At 43.5% G+C, this 14,013-nt stretch overlaps 1 protein-coding gene across 1 annotated transcript; it reads right to left on the bottom strand.

Annotated features, from left to right (window-relative positions):
• Positions 1 to 482: 482 nt before the first annotated feature.
• LOC308156208 (zinc finger and BTB domain-containing protein 26-like) lies at positions 483 to 12,408 on the bottom strand (the record flags this gene model as incomplete). The annotated part of the gene is made up of 4 exons (XM_080529562.1): positions 483 to 2,160; positions 9,691 to 10,179; positions 10,788 to 10,916; positions 12,369 to 12,408. The coding sequence occupies 4 exons, from the start codon at positions 12,406 to 12,408 to the stop codon at positions 992 to 994; spliced, it is 1,827 nt and encodes a 608-aa protein (XP_080385688.1). The 3' UTR covers positions 483 to 991.
• Between the last annotated feature and the right edge of the window lie 1,605 nt (positions 12,409 to 14,013).

Here is a 14,013-nt window from a genome sequence, read left to right as displayed (position 1 = left end):
TTTTTACCGGTATCTGAGTTTATCAATTCCCAGGCAAATCCATTAATGTTAGACTAATAATTTCAATAGAAATATTGAAGAAAATTAATTCACATCATTCAAAACATAGCTGCCACCTAGTGGCCATCTGTAAAAGTCTACAATGCAGTATGCAGTCAAAAACACGACAGATATGTAACGGCTTCTGATGTGAATGAACAAACATTTAATCAATGTGGAAATACGTGATTGAGCTTAATTCATAAGAATAGAGACATCTAGAGACAGGATGGCATACAGACCTAAGACCCCAAATATTTGGTTTGTCATAACAATATTTAATATCAGAGTTTACTGTATGCAGGTGGGATTCAAACAAAGCCAAATAAAATACAATTTCAAGATAAACCAAGGATCCCTTAAAATCAGCTGTGTAGTGCATTTTATTGCATCAGTGTACAAAATGTGCTATATAAATAAAGTTAGATTTAAATTAAGTTGTGCATCACGCTCATATTACAATTAATAAATAAATATCTAACAGATACTGTAAAGACTAAAATGTCTCTTATGTGAGAAACCTTTTACACACGCACACAGAATAAAATAAAAACAATGTATAGAAAATAAAGTGCAGACAGAACCTACATCTATGGAGGCAAACCAGAACAAGTTCATCTGGAAAAGTACTTGGACCATCTGACTCTGTTTGAGATGAGCACTCAATGTCACACTTCTCAGCAAACTGATAACACAAGAGTTTTAGCACTACAACATAGTACAATACATTTACACTCGTCTTCTATTCTAGTTGCTTCCTCCTTCTGTACCTTCCTTTTTTTAGTTCTAATGTATTTACCCAGGGAGACACACTGAGACTGCGGGTCACGTTTGCAGGTGCACTCTGTTTACAATACAAATAAGATGATGACAAAACAACATCTTACAACACCAAACACATTAGGCACTGTTTGTGCTCCTTCTGAATCAGTCATGATCTCCTCTTTCTGCATCAATCAACCACCTCCTGGAACATGTTCTGAAAGCTGCTTTTGCCGTGGATGTCCTTGAGGTGGCGCCGGAGGCCCGGTTTGTGGGCGAAGTGAATGGCGCAGTAGTTGCACTTGTGTGGCTTGTTCCCAGTGTGCAGGTTGAGGTGGTCTTGCAGTGTGGCCTTCTGCGAGAAGGTCTTGTGGCAGAGCAGGCACTGGAAGGGCTTGACCCCGGTGTGGACACGGATGTGCCGCGTCAGGTTGCTCTTCTGGGAGAAACTCTTCCCGCAGAGCAGACACGGGTACAGCTTGTGCTCCTTCAGGTGGCCCACAAAGCTGGTCAGGTGCTGGAAGACGCGGTCACACTTCCTGCATAGGTAAGGCCTCTGGAGGAAGAGGTCCTGGCCCAAGTGCTCTGCTGCCCCTGTGAGCCCAATATGTAGTTGGGACTCAGGTGACCTCCTCCCCTGCATGTGAGCTGCCAGCATGTACATTGCCTCCCTGGACACCTCCTGGTCCTGGGAGCTGTCCGCCACTCCTGCCCTGTGGGAGGGACTTCCTACTGGAGAGAAAGTCCTGTAGTCTCTGCTAGGTGTGGATGGGCAATGCTTGTGTATCTGGGCGCCTGTTGGGTTGGGGCTCTTTGTGTGAACCATCTGAACTCTGCCCAGATTCAGGTCCAGGTTATGCTCTCTGTCCTCCGGGTCCATCCAGGTCTTCTGGTCCCCCTCCTCCAAGCAAGCTGAGCTGGGTTCCACACTGTCGTGTGGCGGGGTACTCTCAGGGCTTATCCTCTCCTGTTTAACGTCAGCCAAGGTGGGCCCCAGGTACTGGGACACAGCCTCAGCACACCTCTCCACCACGTGGCTCATCTGCAGGGCGCTGGCTGCGGTCAGATACCTGACCAGCTCTCTTCGAGGGACCTCCAGGAAGCCTGAGTAGCAGGACAGTAACAGGCGGCGGCCCACCTCCCCGTTGGGGACCACATGCACAGGCAGCTCCCTCCCCTCGTGCAGTAGGAACTGGTCCCGTAGGAAGGCAGAGGATGCCGCCAAGACCACACGGTGACCCGGGAAGCGGTACGCCCCGAGGACGAGGGTGACATCACAGAAGCGGCGCTCATCCCTCAGCAGGTTCATCTTGTGCAGAATGGAGTCACCATAGCCGGAGAAGCGGAACTGGAGTGTGTCTGTGTGCAAGAACATTAACAATTAACACAGATGTTCAATGTGTAGTCATGCGATTGCAAATAATTGTTTTGTGCAGAGAATGAAGTATGCTCCTGCCAAAAGCTGGTCAAATATTGTCTATGGCAGGTAAATGTAACTTTAGTTAGTTTAGCTTATTTAATGAATGTTATTTATCAAAACAATTTGGATTAAGGCTCTATTTTGCAGGTAAATTTGTTTTTTTGTAAATAAAAACAATTCTAATTTACTTTATTAGATTAGATTCCACTTCATTGTCAGGTACTGAGACAACGAAATGTTAGGGGTGTAACGGTACACAAAAATGTTGGTTTGGTACGTAACATGGTTTTTAAGTCACGGTTCGGTACGTTTTCGGTACAGCAGGGTAAAAATTCACAAAACATATATATATATTTTTTTTCCCATTATTATTAAACAGTGGGTTGCTGCATTTGAACTCTACTGTACTTGTATAATAAAGTTACATTTGTGATGTAGTGCGCAGTTACTGTAAATAACTTGGTGGCCCTAGATGTCCACCCATTGGTCGTGAGAGCGATAGCAGGTGCCTTGGATAAGTTGTGGACAACTGTAGTTTGTGCTAGATTATAATGGGCTGGTATGATTTGCTGGCTGAAATGCAGATGTGAGGGAACTATGTTCCCTACAAAATGTTTCAGTATGAATATGTGTACTGTTACACTACTACGAAATGTAGTTTAGCACCTAACCATAAGTGCAAAAAAGAGCAGTAAGGTGCAGAGCAGTGGAGGCTGGTGACTTCCAGAATTGAGGAGGCCAATTTTTTTTCCGCTTGCTCGCTTCACTCGCGATGGAATGTTCCCTGTTCTTCTTATCTGTCTTTGTTAAAAATTATTAATTTGTGTTTGGCGGTACTGAAGGGATTGGGACACTCTCAGGATGGTGGATGAAGCAGCTTTTATTGCCTGCACAATGGGTCATCAAATAAACAAAACAATTGGCATGAATCTCTGGTCCGCCTGCAGCAGCTATTGTCCCTTCTGCTCAGGCTCACAACATTCACCACAACATACTACATACAATCAATGACATGTCAAAAGCACTCAAACACTATGTCAATCAGACACACAACATACAATTCAGAACAATACTTCATCCATTTCTAATATTTATCCTGCAGAACAGCACTCATACGCGTGTGGCGGAAAAAGGTACTACACGGAGGCCAGGCCTCCTGTTCCCACCCATTTTCAGTGATTTGGCCAATCACATAATTATTTTTTTATTTTATTTTATTTTCAGATTTTATCCCTTTTTTCACCCAATTTGGTAGCCAATTGAACCCAACCTAGCATCCAATTATCCCCTGCCTATTGCGAGGGATCCGCCGCACGACCCCGCGGCCGGCAGTCCCAGAGGAGGCCGCCAGGCAGACTAGCTGACTGGCTCCTCGAGCCCAGCACCGTTATTCCAGCACCAGACGGGGGCGCTGTTGCGCGACAGATCCTTGTCCGGAACTACTCCTATACCCCCCTCGGGAGCGGCCGCCCAATATGCCGTTCCCCGTGTGTGCCCTGGCCATATCCGGGTCTGGCGAGCCGGGGCCAATCACATATTGCCATGAAAAAAATTGCATTACATTGACTTCTATGAGAAACCACTTTCCGACAGGAGGCCTGGCCTCCGTGTAGTACCTTTTTCCGCCACACGCGTGTATAAGTGCTGTTCTGCAGGATAAATATTAGAAATGGATGAAGTATTGTTCTGAATTGTATGTTGTGTGTCTGATAAAAAATATAATTATTGCTTTTTTAAATCTTTCTCTCTTCTCTCAAATTATTGGGGAGGCCAGGCCTCCTCCACCTCTATGGAGGAGCCTCCACTGGTGCAGAGTAATGTACACATGTATGGAAGTATAAATAAATAGACAGTAATGGGTGATATGAGTATGCTAGGATGTATACAGTACACAGTGTCTCCCATACATAGACGACACTGTAGTGGGCCGCCATAGTCTAATTTGTCCCGTCATAGTCTCATAACGAACTGAAAGTATTATTTTTAGTGCTGGATTTTTTTCTGCATTTTTCCGCGCTGCTCTCACTGTTGGAAAGTGTTCTAGCAGGTTCGTGGAAAGGCTTGTGTTCTGCGTTTTGCCCCCTCCACCCCCTGATGTCAGAGCTTTATGGTATGTCATGCATGACATACTACTATATACATAGCACAACAAATAGTACCCTGTCTGGCCTGATGAGATGAGGACGAGGAGCTTTGAGCTCCTGAGCTGCTAGACGGTGTAGTCAAGCTGCAGTCCAATGGTGGCGGTAGCTCCGCGTCGGCATCGACTCCATTGTTGGCAGACAACTCTATAAACAACAACAAAAACAAGAGAATAATGCTTTAAAAAATACATTTCCTACTACACTTTATACAATGTTAGCCTTTTGTGAAGCCAAATGTTAAGTGACGTTGGTATGTGAGGCAATGGCAATGTTAGAAAAGTAGCATGCTAAGTTAGCTATCGTTACCATGGTTACGCTACCTGGTTAGCTAGCTGTTGGTCAGCTAACGTTACCCAAGCAAGCATAGCTACATGGCTTAACGTAAAATGTATGTGAGAAATTAGTAGCTCGCTAACAAGGCTGGCAACAAGGCAAAATATTTGAATGCTTACCAGCATCAGTGGTACTTTGCAACAGCGTATCATCCACCATCGCTTCAAGCATGGCTGTTGCCGAGTTCAAGGCTCTGGTGAGTTGACACGCCTGTCTGTCACCGAGGACCGAGTCGAGGACATTAAAATGGGGATTTCTCCGTGGCCAACCATTGCCGCTTCGCCCGAGGTCCTTCTTTTGGTCCCTGTATTCCTTTTTCAATTTCTTGAGTTTGTTGATAATTTGTTCAACGTTTCTGTCGAACCCTGCAGTAGCCATCTCGTGCTGGATTTTTTCGAATACCGGTTTCGTTCTTGAAGCTCCCATCTCCCTTTGGATTTCTGTCGAGGACCACAGTACAAGGAGACAGTTTGTCTCATCCATAGACCACTGTTGCTTAGATGTTATGTCCATTATGAGCTCTGTTCTTTTTTTTCACAGGCGTTCACAGTTTTAGTTGGTCTTGGTTGGTCACGATAATCCCACCCTCAGCCCGTCGTAAGCAGTTCTTTGTTCTAGACCAGCCAAGTGTTGGTGGAAATCTAGAACCAGTTTTCTTGTCGTCCGAGAGCCGATTCTTTTGCTGTCGAAAACGTGAAGAACTGATTCGAGATTAGGCCTTCGAACCGGCCCTCAAACTGCCTTGTTGGAAAAGGGGTAGAGATTGTCCTCAAGGTGCTATCTTCTCTGTAATGACAAAGTTGAAACATGGTTAATACCTTTTGAGTAGGTAATAAGTTAGATTTCATTTAACAACCTAATTTGTCTTGTCAAAATGAATGTCATGCCTATTTAATATAATATTATATTTAACCCTTGCCATTCCTGTATAATTAGCCTAAAACGCCTATCCAATGTATACCCAAAGTAAATTGGAAACTGTTCTTGAACCATTTGGAGTAAATGCATGGGGTTGGTCTCCTTTTGAAGGTAACACTGAAGTTTGTTCCTCAACAGTAAGAATGACTAAAGCCTGGTACACACATAAAGATAATCTGGCCAATTTTGGCCCGATTTCCCCTCTTCCGACCAAGGACAGCAAACACCCGATTATCGGATGGCTCTAAAAATGATCCTACAAGATTATCCTGTGGTGTGAGGTGTGTTAAGAGCCGATTTCTCCCGAAAATCTGCTCGGAAAATGGTCAGGCCGACGATCGTAAATATTAAACGTGTTCAATATTTACGATCAAAAGTCCTACATTACATGTATCACTACTATGTGATATGTGTTTGTTTAGGAGAAACAAAAAGCGGTAGAGTTTACTCAGGACTCAGGAGGATCCGGAATGCTCGCACGACATAGCAACGAACGTGTCATGGTGTTCAAAAGACCTGATTACGTCATCATGGACAAATCTTGGCAAGCGGACACTATTTGGCATGACAAGGCAATAACTTTTTGAACCAGACACCAAATCAACACAGATCCGCCTCTTCGAGAGAAACAAAAAAGCCATTTGAACTGAAAAGATGCATCCTATTTTGAATTTTGTGAAAAACACTAAAAAATATTCTTCAAATATATAGGAAGTCTGATCAACATGAAACGTGGTTGCCTACATAAGAAGTATGTACTGGTACCTAACAAGCTTGAGAGCGAAAAGTTCCAAAGTCAGAAAATGACAACGCTACGCAAATTAATCAGAACCATAATTAATTAAAAATGCAAATAAGGCTATGTCGGCCATATTTATGCAAAGTGAAACTTGGTGATCCTCAAATAGTAGTATGAGAGTTGTGTAGTACACACTGTGTACCAAATTCCAACATGATCGGATGAAAAACATAGCTGCCACATGCCACTCAATATTCTGCCTTTCCAGACATTTTAATAAACATTTAAAAAGTCCAATTGACACGAAAATTGTTACGTAGTATGCTTGTACCAGTCCAAGGACAAGTTCATACTTAAAAAAAAAAAAAAAAAAACTAGGCCTACATGGAAATTAATGTACTATAAAAGATGACATAAGGCAAATAGAGCTGTCAGTCATTGTTAGTCTAATCGATCTCAAAGTCTTTGAGACGGTGCCATTATTAGAGATCTGTGGTCAATTTGAGGTTAACCCCTTGCGCCATTAATTGCCGCGACATTTATGTATGTTATTGTATTTGTTATTACTAACAATTCCCAATTCAACATTATCTGTGAAAATTAAGCATATGGAGGGTTGTGGACTACATACAATATTGTATTTAATAAATTGGTTTTTGAGTGAAACTTCGTTTCCAACCCACAGAGCATCTGTTGATGGTAGACATTCAGTATTGGGACACACTCACAGCTGTACTTGGGACAGCCGCTGAAGCCAAAAGAGATCGCCTCGCTGCTCAAAACATTAAATGGACATGACAGTTGTGTTGTTATTATTGCTAGGATACAGCGTCGACCGCAAACAATGTCAACCATTGCAAACTCGCCTTTTAACCTCAAAGTAGTCTACTCCTCTTCCTTCTGCAGTGTAAACGTGAGGTAGGTGCCGAATTGTCTTCTTGTGTACTGTGTAATTTGACAAGCGGCTACAATAATTTTAGCATCTCAACATCACAGGGGCGATTGATTTTACTTCCTGCTTCCTGTGCGTTTTACGCACGCACTTGGTTTCCAGTGCGCAAAAGCGCAAATCAAAATTACCGTAGCCCTTCACAGGCTATATTTGTACGCTTTGAAGGCTTGGATGTTAATACACAATTTCACGGCCGGGGCTGTACGGTATGATTAATGGTTTTTCCACACTAGCTGCCATATATTATTTCAGCTCAGCTCCATATTGCAATACATTAATAACATTCAAATTGTTCATCACCTTATCCAACAAATAAATAGAATACTAGATGAAGTAGATCACAGTAGTAAAGATAAAAGCAGCTGTCATATAAAGGTTTCACCACTAGAGAGCAGTCAACACATACACCATAGAATGAATGGCTTATGTCTGTTTGGTCAACCAATTGTATAAAACTCTCCTACCAAAACAGTTTTGCAGTTTTTGCTATAATTACAGACACAAGTGTTTGACATGCTTTACATTGCTCTGATGTATCTGGAAATACCAATAGTGCACCTGGTTTCAGGCTACTCTTCAGTGTCATTAAGCAAAAGACACAAACAGTATGCGTACGCACATACTTTTTGTGGGGATCAGGTAAATACAAGATTGTCTTCAAATATAGGCAGGTTTAGTGTAGGGACTGAACCCTCTGTGTGCTGCTCAACTACATTCTTTGATTCATTCCAAAATATTGCCTGGCTAGAGTATAATCCAAGACTTCTCAATATCACCAGTGTTGTACCGTCTTCTATCATTCAGAGCAGCTGGACATAAAGCAGGGTTAGACGAGACAGTCGAACAGGTTGGGAATCTGAATCAACTATTATTAGGAGACTGTCTCACACCAGTCACGATAGAATCACAGCTCAGGAGACTCACCAGTCAACACACCTGTATGTATGCATGTATGTGGCATGCCATATCACTTTGTTTACTGTATAACACATTAGTGCTTCTACTACAGGTAAATATTATGCATGAGATTAGGTCCATGACAATTTCTACCTCCAGGACACAAGAATGCCCACCTGCACTACTTGCTGCTCATCTGCACCGAAGACAATTTGCACTGACTCTGACCATCACACACACACACACACCACTTCTGCTTATTACTGTATCGTATTGCTCACTTCATCTTATGCTTTTTGCATTCTTCACTTATGCCTCATTGTACAATTTAAAACTGTATCCTGTGCATATGACAGATAAACTTTGACATGACTCCTCTCAAAAACCCACCAGTCTAATTGCATACTGCCTCTCTTCATCATCTTGTTATAAAGATGTAACATTTCAATGATCCTACTTGTCAAAGTGATGATGATGATGCTCACACTCTCAGGTAGTTTGTTAAGCCCTCAAAGTACTTAGAAGTCTGATTACATAACAGAACAATCTTTTAATACTTTGATGTATACGTTGTTACATTACATTTTTGGCACTTAGCAGATGCCTTTATCCAAAGCAAATTACAACAAATACATTTGTCTAAGTATGTGAATCATCTATCCATCAGTCATCTCAAGAAAAAACAGTCTAAGCTCGGGCCAGAGGCCAATGGCAGTCAAAATGCTAGAAGATATAGATACCCTAATATATATAGATTTTTTAATTATTATTTACAGTAAAGAAACTCTACAGGGGGGTAGAGGGGACGGAGAGGTTTCAGGAGGGACAGTTAAGGTATAGCCTGAAGAGATGGGTCTTCAGTCTAGAGCGGAAGATAGGGAGTGACTGCAGTCCTGACAGCAGTGGGGAAGCTTGTTCCACCAGCGGGGTGCCAGGACGGTGAAAAGTTGTGACCGGGTAGCGCGACTGCTGCCTCTCCGTAGAGGCGGTGGTGCCAGTCGGCCAGCAGAGGTGGAAGAGCGGAATGAACGGGCAGGTGTTTGGGAGCTAACCATTGCTTGTAGAAGGGGGCAGTTCCCTTTGCTGCCAGGTAGGCGAGCACCAGGGCCTCGAATCTGATGTGAGCTGCTACTGGGAGCCAGTGAAGGGTGTTAAGGAGAGGGGTAACATGGGAGAATTTGGGGAGGTCGAACACCAGACGGACGGCATCATTCTGGATGAGCTGCAGAGGTCTGATGGAGGAGTCAGGGGAGCCCGGCCAAGAGTGCGGTGCAGTAGTCAAGGCTGGAGATGACCAGTGTCTGGACCAAGAATTGAGCTGCTTCTCTGGTGAGGAATGGACATATCTGTCTGGTGTTGTAGAGGAAGACTCTGCAGGAGCGTGCTGTCGAGGATCACCCCAAGGTTCTTGGCTGTTCTCTACTGTGATGGAGAAGTCTTTAATACTTTTATATTACTATTTTCTCATAGTGAATCCCTATTAGACACTGCCTATTTCCAAAGGTAGGTGTTTTCTCATCCAAGCAAGCTGAGGTGGGTTCCACGCTGTCTGGTGGGGGCGTACTCTCAGGGCTTATCCTCTCCTGTTTAACGTCAGCCAAGGTGGGCCCCAGGTACTGGGACACAGCCTCAGCACACCTCTCCACCACGTGGCTCATCTGCAGGGCGCTGGCTGCGGTCAGATACCTGACCAGCTCTCTTCGAGGGACCTCCAGGAAGCCTGAGTAGCAGGACAGTAACAGGCGGCGGCCCACCTCCCCGTTGGGGACCACGTGCACAGGCAGCTCCCTCCCCTCGTGCAGTAGGAACTGGTCCCGTAGGAAGGCAGAGGATGCCGCCAAGACCACACGGTGACCCGGGAAGCGGTACGCCCCGAGGACGAGGGTGACATCACAGAAGCGGCGCTCATCCCTCAGCAGGTTCATCTTGTGCAGAATGGAGTCACCATAGCCGGAGAAGCGGAACTGGAGTGTGTCTGTGTACAAGAACATTAACAATTAACACAGATGTTCAATGTGTATTCATGCGATTGCAAATAATTGTTTTGTGCAGAGGATGAAGTATGCTCCTGCCAAAAGCTGGTCAAATATGATTTGTGGCAGGTATATTTTGCTTATTTTAATTAATGTTATTAATCAAAGCAACTTCAATTGATGTAGATTAAGGCTCTATCTTGTATCACTAATTTCTACTATCAGGTACATTTGACTTTTTAAATTGGTCCAACATTACTAAATTAAATGATTAGATTTGATTACACTTTATTATCATTGCACAGAGTACAAGTACTGAGCCAATGAAATATAGTTTAGTATCTAACCAGAAGTGCAAAAAAAAAGAGCAGTAAGGTACAGAGTAATGTACATGTATGGAAGTATAAATAACTAGACAATGAGGGGTGATGTGAGTATGGTAGGAACAGTATTAACAATATAGTATGATCAGTGCAAATGAATATATTTACAGTATATATATAATATAGTATGAAAGTATGATGCCAGAGCCAGATGGTAATATAAATATGTCAATAGTTGCATAGCGTCTGGTATGACAGACTACTATATCTAGCACAACACATCTCACCCTGGCTGAGCTGTTGAGATGAGGACAAGGAGGTCTGAGCTGCTGAGCTGCTAGTAGGTGTCGTCGAGCTGCAGTCCAAAGATGGCGGGAACTCTGCGTCGGCACCGACGTCATCGTGGGCAGACGACTCTATAAACAACAAAAACAAGAGAAAACAAACTTGCACAAACTTTTTCAATGTTAGCCTTTGGTGAAGCCAAATGTTAAGTGATGTTAGTAGGTTAGCCAATGTCAATAATAGGAAAAAGTAGCATGCTAACGTTAGCTATCATTACCATGGTTACGCAAACTGGTTAGCTAGTCGTTGGTCAGCTAACATTAGCAAGCATGCTTGCAAGCAGAGCTGCCAAGTCTCACGCAATCGCCGTGAGACTCACGCATTTCAACCAGTTCTCACGCTCTCACGCCACATCTCTATTTCTCACGGCGAGAAATAACAATTGTTTTACGGGACTTTTATTTTTGAAATTCCTTGAAAGAAAGCTACCGGACATGAGTTTCGTGGCATCTTTCTGCACGCGCGTTAACTTGAGTCTGCAATCGAAGCGGCAGGCGAACGCTGATGGAAGAACCTGTGTTCACGCGAGCTGCAAGAACGTAGCAAGCAGTGGTTGCCAGATTGGGCTACTTTTGGTCACACTGGACGGGTGGATTCGGCAGCTTTTAGACCGGTTGGGCTGGACATTGTCAATTCCGTCTGGCAACCGTGGTAGCAAATTATGTGCATACATTACAACATCGTATCTGGTAGCCTACTGGACTGGGTTGCACCAATTTGGCGTAAGTCATTATAAATGCAGGCATTTAGTAGTTACTAAACCCCTAGTTGTTACTAGCAAGTTTCAAACTAGTTGTTTACTAATTTCGGTTGCACCACGCCAATCTTTTGTCAATCTTAGCTAGTAAATACTCCGTTTTTTTTGGTAACTGTTTTTTGTTTCTCTACTGTAACAACCAGGTACATTAATAATAATAATTAATAATAATTACAATTTACAATACAAATACAACAATTGGGGGTCCCTCAAAAAAATGTGGGCGCGCTGCGCTCGCACAAGATCAACCACCAAAACCCTCATTCTGACCCAGGAAAAACCCTGGTATGTACTGTATAACATGATAGCCATCTATGAGCAATGCACTGTATATAAGATGATGACCAAGGGTCTTTCTGCTGCTGACCATGGGGCTGAGTCCTGTTGATGGGGCCCATTTTTCTTTTAGAGTCTGTAGGCTACTGTATTTGTTTATTAAGATGTCATAAATATGATATATTGTCTGAATTTTTTTCTTGTTTTATAAAATGTTAATTATTTTTCATTTATTGTGCTGGTTTATTATGAACAACATGTAAAATTGCAGGAAACTAGTACAAATAATTGGGTAGGAGAGAGGGGCCGCCGCTGCCAAAACGTGCAGTTTTGGGTCGCTCCACCGCCAAAAAATCTCACTCCAAACTTTTGGTGAAACTTGGCAGCCCTGAGCATAGCTTAACGTAACATTGATGTGAGGAACGAGTAGCTCGCTAAACAGCTAAGAAATGCATAGCTGGCTGGCAAACATTTGACAAATAAAACTTACCAGCATCCGTGGTACTTTGCAACAGCGTGTCATCCACCATCGCTTCAAGCATGGCTGTGGCCGAGTCCAAGGCTGTGGTGAGTTGACCCGCCTGTCTGTCGCCGAGGACCGAGTCGAGGACATTAAAATGGGCATTTCTCCCCCGTGGCCAACCGTTGCCGCTTCGCCCGAGGTCCTTCCTTTGGTCCCTGTATTCCTTTTTCAATTTCTTGAGTTTGTTGACAATTTGTTCGACGTTTCTGTCGAACCCTGCAGTCACCATTGCGCGCTGCATTTTTTCGAATACCGGTTTTGTTCTCGAAGCTCCCATCTCCCTTTGGATCTCCGTCGAGGACCACAGTGCCAGGAGACAGGTCGTCTCCTCCATGGACCACTGTTTTTTATAGGATGTTACGTCCATTGTCAGCTGTTTTCTTTTTAAAAACGGCGCTCATAAAGTTTTTGTTGGTCACGATAATCCCGCCCCAGCCCCTGAAGTCCACGGTTCTTTGTTCTCGACCAGCCGAGTGTTTCCCGGGTATACTTGGGTTCTTTTGATGTCGAAACGCGAAGAACTGGTTCGAGATTAGGCCCCGGACCGATTAGGCTCAGAACCGGTGTGCTACCTATGGCCGGAAAGGGCAGAACCTATGACCGGAACCGGAAAAGTGGGAAACTCTGGTAGGGTGGGAAAATCCTGTACCTACACCGGCCCTCAAACGGCCATGGTAGAGATTGTTGTCACCGTGCTATCTCTCTGTAATGACAAAGTTGCAACAACAACAACATGGTTAATACCTTTCGAGACAAGGTGATGAGTTTGATTTAATTTAATACTTAACTACCTATTTTGTCTTTCAAAAATAATTTCCGTACCTTTTTTAATATAATTATAGTCTATTTAAATATGATATTGCTATAATTCATATTTATATATTTTGTATTGTATTTGTTCTTACTAACATTTCCCAATTCAATCCAAGTATCTCGAGGGTTGTAGCCTACATCCAATATTGTATTTCATCAATAGGTTTTGGAGTGAAACTTTGTTTCCAGCCCACAGACCATCTATTGATGGTAGACATTCGCTACATTCATTATCACACTCACGGCTGGACTGGGAAACTCGCCTGGGAAACTCGCCTTTCAACCTCAAAGTAGTCTACTCCTCTTCCTTCTGCAGTGTAAACGTGAGGTAGGTGCCGAATTGTCTTCTTGTGTACTGTGTAGTTTGACAAGACTGGCTACAATCATTTTAGCATCTCAACATCACTGGGACGCTTGATTTTACTTCCTGCTTCCTGTGCGTTTTACGCACGCACTGGGTTTCCAGTGCGCAAAAGCGCAAATCAAAATGACCGTAGCCCCTCACAGGCTTTCACCAAGATTAGTTAAGATATTTCTACGCTTTGAAGCCTTGGACGTTAATACACAATTTCACGGCCGGGGCTGTACAGTATGATTCATGATTTTTCCACACTAGCTGTCACTCCATAGATTATTTCAGCTCAGCTCCATATTGCAATGCATTAATAACATTTCAATTATTGATCACCTCATCGGCTCATCCACCGAATAAATAGAATACACTAGAAGTAGATCACAGTAGTAAAGATCAGGCACGTCGTTATCCATGGGCATTGGGGGCTCGAGAGCCCCGAATGTT

The sequence above is a fragment of the Nansenia antarctica genome, assembly GCF_963989245.1.
Source record: "Nansenia antarctica genome assembly, chromosome: 4".
In the NCBI taxonomy this organism is placed as follows: Eukaryota; Metazoa; Chordata; class Actinopteri; order Argentiniformes; family Microstomatidae; genus Nansenia; species Nansenia antarctica.
The sequence above is the reverse complement of the archived record's forward strand: the minus strand, read 5'-3'. Positions and strand labels throughout refer to the sequence as shown.